The sequence below is a fragment of the Hesperophylax consimilis genome, chromosome 27, assembly GCF_061612785.1.
Source record: "Hesperophylax consimilis isolate HC1 chromosome 27, BYU_Hcon_1.0, whole genome shotgun sequence".
In the NCBI taxonomy this organism is placed as follows: domain Eukaryota; kingdom Metazoa; phylum Arthropoda; class Insecta; order Trichoptera; family Limnephilidae; genus Hesperophylax; species Hesperophylax consimilis.
The window spans coordinates 6,071,452-6,083,160 of NC_142862.1; the positions used below are offsets into that span (position 1 = coordinate 6,071,452).

The 11,709-nt window shown below is 34.5% G+C and overlaps 1 protein-coding gene across 1 annotated transcript; it reads left to right on the plus strand.

Annotated features, from left to right (window-relative positions):
- The first annotated feature begins 8,193 nt into the window (after nucleotides 1-8,193).
- LOC149410522 (uncharacterized) lies at nucleotides 8,194-11,474 on the plus strand. The gene is made up of 3 exons (XM_089648276.1): nucleotides 8,194-8,324; nucleotides 9,687-9,883; nucleotides 10,507-11,474. Exons 1-3 carry the CDS (start codon nucleotides 8,194-8,196, stop codon nucleotides 11,472-11,474), a joined length of 1,296 nt encoding a protein of 431 aa, XP_089504402.1.
- Nucleotides 11,475-11,709: the final 235 nt, after the last annotated feature.

Here is an 11,709-nt window from a genome sequence, read left to right on the forward strand (position 1 = left end):
GAGAAAATGTTACAACCACTTAACAACAATAATAATATTAAATTAAAATTTTCTCTTTTTTATGATAAAATAATGTTTATAATACAAGGTTTTTTATGCATAGCACAAAAGATAACTAAGAATAAGCAATAATTCGTCTGAAATATCCATACAAATTGAAAATATCTCCCGAGTAAAAATAAATACCGCCGACGGGAATTGAACCCGCACCTTCTAATGTCCTCTGATGTGATTTAAACCACTGATCTACGAAGGCTTATTTCTAACACGCCAAATAATTCCATATGCACTAGTACAGTGGTCGGCAAACTTATTGGCCAAAGAGCCAAATATGTACATTACAATGATTAAAAAAAATTCTGAGAGCCAAATCTGTTTTTTAATTTAGTAAACCGTTATTATAATTTTAGACCTTCATTAAATTACAGGTATACTGAATAAAACTTGATTTCACAATTAATAAAGATTTATTCGTTGATAAACAGTAATATGAAAGTAAGGTATCCATAAGTTTAAATCATGACAATGACTGACAAACACTTAATGCGAACAATGCCCTTGCATCTCCTTGGAAAGTTTCAGTAAGTCAGGTTTGTATGTTGTTGTTTTTAATTTTAGGCTTGATTCCAGGTTCTCATCAATATGACGACTTTTCAGTTTACTCTTGATAAACTTCATGCTTAAAAACGATTGTTCGCATGAATATGGAGAACCAAAAAGGGATAGAATATCGTCAGGAATACTATTGCAGACGTCGAAAATGATCATGTCTTCCTTCTCCAGATCTTTCAAAGCAGACAACTTGTGTTGTGAAAGATCTGGAGAATCAATACAAAGACGTTGAAATTTAGAGCTCCATGTCTCCTTTTGTCAATGCCAAAAGGGGAAAATTTCAACTCAGTTATTGTAGCATAAAGAGAATTTTTGACGAATGCTATGGTCGTTTTGCTGTTTTTAAACTCCTGAAACCTAATGATACCTGCTACCCGTGGATATTTGTGCCAGAGCCGCACTCAATGAGCTAAAGAGCCGCATGCGGCTCCGGAGCCGCACTTTGCCGACCACTGCACTAGTACTTCAATCAACAATTACTGCCTATTATATTTTATGGATATTTCAGACTAATTATTGCTTATTCTCAGTTATTCTTCGTGCTATGCATAAAAAACCTTGTATTATAAACATTAGTTTATCAATTAAAAAGAGAAAATTTTACTTTAATATTATTATTGTTGTTATGTGTTTGTACCACTAATAGTATAAGGTTCTGCATTTTTCATTTAAAATATAGTCCGAGACTGATACTAAACGGAAAAAAATGTGTATTGCTAATTTATAAAGAATCTCTTCAATTATTCGCAATCCGCGGGATTGCAGACTAATTCCTAGTAAACTTTTAGTAAAATATTAATTTATTATCACGATGTCGGAATAAAATGTTCATAAAAATCATAATATGTTCACATTTTATCATTAAATTTTACAAAGGCCAATGCAGGAACGGCTCACAATCCGGTTTTTACCGGATTACCAATAATTTAAAGATGTTCTTAATAAATAAGAAATACCTAATTTTTTTTCCAATGTTGTATGTGTATTGCTAACCGAGTACAAATATTACGGATACGTGATTACTAGTTGCAAGATGAGATGTGAGGGATCAAATTAAAACATGGACCTTTATACAACTATAATTGTTGAAAATTGCTCCGAGTTTCAAACCAATTATAATTTTAAAGAGTTACTGATTTAGAATATAGATGTCGCTAGTTTGCACCTTCTCTAAAGGCAGCGAAACTAGGGTATTAAAGTTCCAATTTTGATAAGAGAACTCACTTCTCTTCGATAGTTTCTAGCTAAAGGAACCCAAAGTGACAATTATATTTCGCTCTCCATTGGTGGAGTGATCTCCACAGAGTGTCGGTAGCAATATAAACTTTGGAAAAAACAACAATAAATTCGGTGTAATTTCAACTTCCACAAAGTGTTTTATTTAAAGAGGAATCTACCCTTTTGTTCTTAAGCCTAATTTAAAACAATAATATATCTACCTCCGTCTACACTGACAGATTCAAGCACCTGACCTTTTTGTACCACAAATATGAAGGTAATACGTTTTATTATTCTTTATGTGAATATTGTTTGTTTCATTCTTATCAGAAACCACTTGTTGTAACGCTTAGCGATTTTCGGTTATTATTTCAAATGTCTTAAGTGAGTATTAAAGCTAATGACGGCTATTTCACTCGAAGTCTTATCACAAGCTGTATCGTTCAAACTGCTAAAGATAGCCTAGTCAGAGGCAACCTAAATTAGTTAATTGTTTCAGTGATTCAATTATTTCAAGCGGCCAAAATACTCTTCGTTTACCGGATAGTGCCCGCCTTCCAGATTGAAAGTTACGCTCCGTGAAGTAATTGGGAAAACCTCGAAGGAAATCCAATTATATTCGACGTTAAAGTAGATGGATTGTGATGGGGGCTCAAGCATTGAAGATATAAACCGATAACAGTGCACTATATGTCCAAAGCAAGATTTTTTTTCTGGTCAAATATTTTTTATTATTAAAATTATTTTGTTTTTATTTTTTATGCATTCATATTTTACATTTTAGGAATTGTTTATATCTGACCAATAAAATAACTTCATTAAAAACTTAAGAAAAAAGTTTAAAAAAAAATACATACAATATAATATGAGCAGTTCTGATAAAGTGCAACTAAATAAAGGTACAAAAGTGTTTCTTCAAAAAAATTTTAGGTTTACATTTAAACATGGAGTATGGGTACCAATAATAACAATGATAGATAGTGATGAATTATGCCGTTATTCAATTTAAAAATATCTAAGGTTCGTTAAGTCAATTGAGCTTTGACCCTGAAAATTGAATGCTTCCGATATCTTTTTATATGGATCTGTAAAAAATAGAATTTTCGAGATTTTTTTCATTGTTTGATATTAAAAAGCCATAAGAGAGTTTAAAAACTTGGAAAAAAGCAGGTTGTTACTTCTTGTAAATGATCATAAAATCCTTCGGCAAGAAACAACAACAAAAATTTCCGAAAGGAAAAATAACTTTGTTGTATTATCTACAGTGACAGCGCCACGTCTCCACATATATAAGCATGTCGATCTATAATTACTTTACGTGCGAAATGGATAATGTTAATATACCTGCTCATTCGCTGGAAATAATTAAAATCTCAAAATAATATTTCACATTTTCATTAAGCACAGGTGGGGTAAATGGCCAACGGTGTATGTAGCACTAATGGCATTTATAAACATTTCCAAAATTAGTCAGTAGATAATATTTGTTGAAACACTTTTATAACGACATTGTTTTTTTTTGTTTCACTAAGAGATATATTTTCATTTTCAGAATAATAACCAGAGCAATGACTGGGGTTTGAAGTCCCGCTAACCCACATCCCCCAGTCCCGCGGGATTTCTGCAATATTTGATTCCGCGGATTTGCAGGTTTTTCGTGTTCTGGATTTGTCAAATTGAAAAAAGTCACTTCTACCAAAAATATGCTATTCATATAAATAAGGGGTGGTCAATCCATGAAAATTAAAGAGGAACTCAACTTGATGTTGAGAAGAGAGGATAGAGCCTTCTCATAAAAAACCTGGAATCAATTTTGAAGAAGAAAACTACTCGTAGCGTTTCCCGCTGCTGGGCTGCAGTGAACAAAAGTGTCCGACCACGTATGTATGATAGGGCTTTCCATAGGTATGTCTTATACGAACTATTTTTCATATCAAAGTCTTGTTCCTTATTATTTTATGTTTTCAGTGTATTTTTTTATAATGTTACTTAATACCTGTAATATTCTGAAAATGTTTCTTACATTATTTATTTTTCTTTTTAGTATTATTATTAAATTCACAAGTTTATTATCAAACAAGTTCTGTTGTGTAATTATTATTACACATGACAGCTGTTTCGCCCTCTGAAATATTATATTTCAGAGGGCCCCTATATTATTTTCATATAGGTTCTTATAATGTTAGTAAATATATTTCATTTTTATTACCTACGCCATTATTGATTTCCGCGTATCGGAATATATCAATGGTCATTATCGTCGCATTAATTCGTAGAATGCGTAACTCCCAAATTTTACAGGAGGCACAAAAAACCTCGTAGTGAAAAAAAATGAAAGACGGCTTATTTTTTTATTTATGTTTCGAACATATAATATATTTGGAAATTTATTTTCAATCATTAAACTTTTGTAAGTTAAGGCTTTCTATTTCAAATCGGAGTTAGGAAGTTTACGTAAAAACCGAGAATGGAGATACGCATTTTACAAAAGATACATACTTTTCTGCGAACAGTTTTATGAACAACCTAGCGGAAAATTTGGGAGATAGGAATTTTACATTTACAAAATAAAACACAACAATGTATGTGTATGTCGAGGCATTCTATTTAGATGCATTTTAATGATTTTAATGATGCGGAAGGTTATCGTTAAAGGAGTGGTAATCCTTTTCTAATGTCTGTTTTAAGTCTTGTAAATGCTGGTACTTTTCCTTCCTTAAGGGATTAAATCTGACTCTCAAGTGAAATCTTCAAACTCTGGAGATCATTACAGATTCGGCGACGGTTTTGTGCTGGGTGAGATCTACACTGACCGGGAGTAGTCGTGTCAGAGATGATCGTTAAGTGACGCTTGGAGTTGATGAAGGAGATTGTAGAAGAATTTGATCTGACATTGTCGATCACCCTTGTTGTCCTGTAGAAATAAAACTGATGTACTAACTAGGGTTTGCAAGACCCGGGCAAAGAGTAGCCATGACAGGAAACGTTGTGAAAGAGACTCCTCAGAGTGTGAAGATAGGTGGGAGAGACTTGGAAGTGGAACTGGTGAGCAAACATGTGCTTTAAGCGTAGAAACTCTTCATGCTCAGCATCACTTTGGAGTAAAGTGAACGCTTCATCTTGCCCGGCTGGTCGATCCCGAGGCGAGAAGAAAGGACGTCGATAGATGCGTGCGTTCCTGCGTACAATGCAGGACAATTGACCCTCCACCATCATCCCATGAAGCGGGTAATCTTAATGTTGTGACAACCTGGAGTCGCTTGGCAGTTGATGTTACTCATTTCGGTATGAAATGTTTACTCACATTTATCGATTGCGGTCCCCGTAGATTTGCCGTGTGGCGGGAAATCGAGTCAGATAATGCAGCTTCGATTATCAGACATTTGGAAGAAGTGTTTCGGGAAAGAGGCCCGCCCAAAGTAGTTCTCATGGACAATGGTACTGCATTTTGTTCCTACAGTGTTACAGATAAGTGTAAGAGATGGAATGTTCGTCAAAGATTTTGCGCGGCATACCGACCAGCTGGAAACGGTATAGTTGAACGACATCATCAAACAATAAAGAGAACTGCAGCCAGAAGTGGAAACGATCCCCTGCAGGCAGTGTTTCGGTACAATCTTTGGCTGCAAAAAGTCAGGATGATCGAGGTATTGCGCTGTCTAGTATAGTTCACACTTCACACTCGTGGAGACACCCTTCTGCGCAAGTGAATATAGAAGAGGAAGTATTGACTGAGCTCTAAGTGGGCGATCTTCTTGCGGTTAAACCAGTAGATGGGAGATGCACATCGTGCATGGAAGGGTGACAGGACTTACTTCAGTCAACAACATCGAAGTAGATGGCATACCAAGACATGTGCTTGACCCGCGGAAGATGCCTGACAGAGAACGGACTGTGTCTGAGGAGAGACGAGATGGAATTGCCGCACGTTCCACCGTAAATATTTTGGGTTTGTTTGAAGAGGACAGTGAAGAACCGGATCCGGATATGCATCAGGAGGAGATCTACTTGCAAAGAGATGGTGACCTTGAAGAAGAGATAATCACAGAACAAGGACCTATTAGGTATTTACGAAACCGCAGAGGCACATAAAACAAGAGAGCTACGGCAGAGCGTCACACGGTGAAGAAGACGTCAGTTTAGACTACAGATACAAAACACTATTCGTGACTTCGAAAATTAAAATTAAGGTTATAAAATGTTCAAAATTGAATAGTCAACTTATCTCAGTTAATTTCACGGTAAAACTATTACACCGTAAATAAATTTCCTCAGTCAAAAACACAACAAGCGTGCACGGCTCACCGGCCAATACTGAATTAAGGAGTTACGAAATATTCGCGAGTAAAAATGGCACCATAATTTTACGCAGTTTCCTAATTTGTGTTTATCTAAAAGGTTAATTTTTTTTAAAATTTTCGAGTTTTACTAGTCGATGCGGGTCTAATTTTAACACAAGATGGCATTAAAAACGTATTTTCGAAAAATTTGGAGTTACGCAGTCTACGAATTAATGCGACGTTATATTACGCTATGATATATGATATATCTCATTTCCTTAATCTGTGTATTTTCTTATTTTCCAGAAACATATTTTTGAATATTACAGGAATTTGGAATAACGGCATTAATGATATAAGTTATTTTTTTAAATTTTGTCAGGTAAAACTATATCGGGTCTATTATGAGTAATCGTTCGGTCTATTAGTATTGTTTTATCAAATTATATTTTATGAAATTGATTTTATAAAAATGATTATAGTTCGTATTCATAATATGGTACTATAAATCTGAGAAACTAAACAAATAATATCTCACCCCATACACACAAGCAATAGCTTATTATGGGAGAACATCGAAAAATAATAAATAGTAATCATATCATAATATCTTTTATCTTATTACTGGTGAAATATATATGTATCTCACACATTGTAAATTTTTTTATTGAATAAATATAATTAAAAAATATATATATTACGGCAGTCAATCAAGTTATGTTTAGTTACCAAACTTTGGAGAATTATTTTTAAAACTTGATTGTGGCTAAATTGTATACTCGGACGGCGTTAATACAGAACATCCCGGTATAATATGTTCTATGGTTTCCAGAAAAGCCAAAAATTTTCTACATAAATCAACAATTTGATTTGTATCTTTGATTATATGCTTCCTATAATTTTTAGTATTGATGACTCTATCCTGAATGGCAAGGATAAATCTTTCTATTTCTGCGCTCAACTCTCTAATACTCAAAAAATTGTTCGACGAAAATTTGTCAACATACGTTTGGTTAAAATAATTGAGGTGTTTTGCGTGAATAATTTTATTTGACGAGGAATCTAATAATTCCTGGTTGGGATTTATAAAATTGTTTGCTTTCTCGTAGTTTAAATTTAAAGATGTAATGTTTCTATCTGCCTTGCAAAATATATATTTTTTTTTATTATTATTATTTTTTTTTTTATTTATTGCACAACAGATAGATTATCCAATTACTGTACAATTCTCAATTTGACAATCTCAACACCTATGAAGATAATTATGTAACGGAATTCGTTTATTATTATCATTCAGTGAGTTTTTTTTATCAGGAAGCTGTTTAGCAAATTGTGACTTATTGCATTATAATTTTCATACGATCGCATCTGTTATTTAAAGGTCGTATTAAAGGACCGGACAGTTCGTTACAAATAAACTATTTTTCGTAAATTTTATTGATAAAACTATTGAAATTGTAAAAGAAAAACCAAAAATAAAAAGGTTGTTCTACAAATTAAACTTGATAATAATGAATAATGTACCCACTAATCCTTAAGCATCCTTACAAAAACAACAAATAAGATACTTTCAGTATCGCCCTTGTGAAAATTTAGATTCCAAATGATGCTGTTATAAATAGATCAGCCGTATTTCGTAACCAGATGTGTACAGTCAAGTAGTTTTAACTTACATCTTTCCCATCTCCTTCCTCACTATCTTCAGTTTCATAGCATTCCCCAATAGGGTATTTTCACAAACTAGGGATACCGTTAAAAACATGTGGAAGATTTAAAGTTTAATTTTCTGATTATGATTATCGTACTAAAAACGTCCAATATTAATATTTTCATTCATAATTAATGATTTTAAAAGCAGCCTAAAATTGGGCATATCCGAACGGACCATGATTGGTTGACCGAATCATGACGTCACGCCCGCCGACTGTCAACATCATTCAACATCATTTCTATGAACGCCGAGTCCAGCCGAGTCGCTGTCAGAAGGCAAAACATTATTTGTAGTTTTTACCGGTTATATTTGATTTATTCAAGACGCTTGTGTTATTTTCTTATAGTAATTTAATAATATTGTGTAGTTATAATGACTGACAGCAGTTTTTTACGTGCTCAGTCGGACAATTTGCCTAAAATAGACGCTATAATGATGGCATCTTTTATAGCTGGGAATAATGATTTTATAAATGCTGAATTTAGAGGTTTTAAAGCGACAAGGTAAGAAAAACATATTGTATACACACTAATCCTATATTTATTTCAATATTTCAAAAACATGCGAACAAATAGTGTTTATTTTGGCCCCTTTTTGTGAAATTGAAACAAGACAGCAAGCCTCCTAACCTCCGTGACAGAAGATGCTCTGTAGAACATTGAAAATTACAACCGCATACAAAGGTTGTAGACATAAATATACCCCTCTCTAAATCGATATCTTCGGGCTTTTTGTATGTAACGGAATTATACAGTACTTAACCACAGATAAACAAGCAGTACCTACCGTGCGGAGCAGAGCAGTAGACAAGGTAGAGGAAACTCAAGGCCATTTAAAAAAAGATGCGACCATAGACAACATAATTGCTCTCAGCCTACTCTATTCATTCACTAACCCAAAAAAACTATTATAAAAATAAAAATGTCCTTGAAGCAGAAAAATGTCGAAATGTTTTCCAAGGGCAAGGTTCATCTGACTAAGAAAATAAACTTTTACAGTGCATTTCCTTAAGATGAAACTTGTTAATCTGAGAAGAAGAAACCCAAAATGACAAGAAATTTGCAAAAACACTGAAGAAAATTTCCAAAACATGATTGTCCGACAGTACGACGAAGAATTCCGACATTTTTCAGCCTCATGAACTCATGGTTACATATGTTTAAAAATCTTTAATTTCACCAAAACAATAAGATAATACAGGATAACACTAATCAATAACATGAATAAGTTTATCGATATAATAAATAACATTTATACGTTCTTAGCATTGTTCAAAAAACCGAACGAATAACCTAAACTGTCAATTCACTTTAAACTTGAACTTACGTAGGTAGGTTGAATATATGTTTGTAACTCGCTAACACTATACTGGCTTATATTATATTTTTATCACGAACAACTTTAACACGCAATATTTTCGACGGAAATGATAGTATTTCGGCAGCAAATGACAACCCGCGTGTATAAATAAACCACACTCATTTTGTTTGAATGATTTGAAACTGTCAAACGGGAAAATTCCGTCATCTCTTTCTGTTACACGAGTCATTATGGTAGAGAGCGAGAGATCAAACCAATCCTTCTTTTTCTCACCAATGAGATCTGAGCTTTTAGCCATATTATTCGTTTTCTATAAGAATTTTGAGGTGGGCGTGGCGGTTTCAAATGAGTTTCAAGGCCAAAGCTTAGTTAAATGCCCCTGGTTGTAGAATTGTTTCCACCTTTAAATTATGAATATAAATAGTTAGTAAATTTGTTCTCATTGTAATGTTAAATGTCAAAAAAAAAACATTCCCTCCTGCCTGCTGATAATGCTATGGTTTGGTAGATTAATGTTTTGATAAACAATATTATGTATATTACAGATCAGCACAGGAAAATTATGGAGACAGTGCAGTGGGATATGTCCAAGTGAAACGAATTGACAATATTTGCACTGTGAAAGCTCGAGTCACTCCGGAGCACAAAATCAGAACAAAGGCTTACATAGTAACACTGATTTGCAATGAAGTACTGGAGGTTGTAGATTCATGCAAGTGTGAAGATTGTCCTGCATCCCAAGGTTAGTTCCTAATTTGTGTATTCTATTCTACTCTAATTTTTATATCTACTAGTCTCCTTCAATGGAAGCAATCTTCCCGATATTATTTCCATTGATATGCTCGGTGTTACTCTAAGTGACCAGGCCAGGTACTGGGGCGCCATCGAAGACAGAGTCAAGTTAGCCTCTCAGAAGCTGTGCGTACGGTACAGGACCCATAGATACTGCAGATAGCACACAACTGCTGACCCTGTACTTAGATTGCAATCTTTAGAGCACATGTGTTAGGTGGGAATGCTATCCTTGTTCTACTGTTATTTAATGAAAGATAGTCCGATGGACCTAGTGTTACTGATCCCTTCGGCATTGGTTCATAGTCGAGAAACATGCCAAACAGGCGCCCCACATTTTTACACGGTTAACATTTGTCACAAGAGAAGGGGTCGTTTCTAAAACTCATTCTTAAGTTCAACAGCTCGGCTGAAGAATGATTTGCCGGTTTCTATGTTTCCTCCCTCCGACAACATGGATCCAAGTATGCAGTTAATGTTTAAAAATGTCTGATCCTCAATCTGCAATGGCGCCAAATAAGCATACATTCAAAATAAAAGTAACTTAATTTTTGCATCTTCTCATTGTTCCAGGTGGCTGTAAGCACGCACTTGCCTTCTTATCATGGCTCCACAGACGCAGTGAGGAACCTCCAAAAACTTCAATCCAATGTTATTGGAAACGCTCCAAGATGGCGGGAATAGGTACAAGCCTGAAGTTTATAAAAGCAAAAGACATGGGGACCATAGGACATATGGATTTGCCAGAGGATGATGGGAGTTTCACAAGAGAGCTGATAGATGCTAGAATTCACATAAATACACAGTTAACTAAGTTTTATGCAAACCCAACACCTCTTGAAAATCTGTCAATCCACATCATGGAATGTAATTTTGGAAATAATATGGGCTCCACACCCGGGGACTTTATTGAATATTGTAAACAGGCAATGACTGTTGAGGCCTGTCAGAAGGCAGCCTATAAAACCATCGGCCAGTCTGACAATATACTATGGCATAACTTACGTTACGGTAGGGTGACGGCATCAAAGTTTTATGAAGCGGCTCACTGCTGCACACTAGACGGGTCACTAGTTGAAAGTATTCTCGGTGCTAAAGTCTTTGAGACTAAAGCTATTCAGCGTGGTAGAATCCTCGAAGAACAAGTTTTAAAAGTAATTGAGGCTACTAATAAAATTAAATCAAAAAAGTGCGGTCTCATTTTGAGTAAGGAGTATCCAATTTTTGGTGCTTCTCCAGATGCTTTGGGAGAAGATTTCATTGTTGAAGTGAAATGCCCAGCGAAGGAGTCGACAATGAAAAACTACCTAACCGATTCCATGGAACCTACTCCCAAAGTCATGGCACAGATGCAACTACAAATGCATTTTGCCCGGAAGCCGGCTGCACTTTATTGTGTTGCTAACTATGACTTTGAGACTTCTAAGAAAGTCATACAGTCTAATGTGATGTATGATGAAGCATTATGCAAACAACTTATTATTAAATGTACCCAATTTTGGTCCAATGCTATATTTAAAAACTTAAATATAAATGAGTAGATGTGTGACATGTACATATAAAGTGTTTTTATTACCTTCCTTGGATTCCTTCTCATTACTGATATAACCTTTCAATTGAATATAGTGGAACATTTTTCAACGTATAGTATGTGGATATACTATATGTATAGTAATAATCTAAGTACTTTTATTTAGGTGAGTAAAAGAAAAACTATATTTCAGTAGAAAACATTATTTTAATACTTAATACAGTAACGTAGGTTGCATTATTTAT

What these genes read in the sequence shown, in the direction of transcription:
- LOC149410522 (XM_089648276.1), top strand. Translation starts at nt 8,194, where the DNA reads ATGACTGACAGCAGTTTTTTACGTGCTCAGTCGGACAATTTGCCTAAA. An exon ending in AGAGGTTTTAAAGCGACAAG is followed by an intron (nt 8,325 to 9,686) that starts GTAAGAAAAACA and finishes TGTATATTACAG; the next exon opens with ATCAGCACAGGAAAATTATG. An exon ending in AGATTGTCCTGCATCCCAAG is followed by an intron (nt 9,884 to 10,506) that starts GTTAGTTCCTAA and finishes TCATTGTTCCAG; the next exon opens with GTGGCTGTAAGCACGCACTT.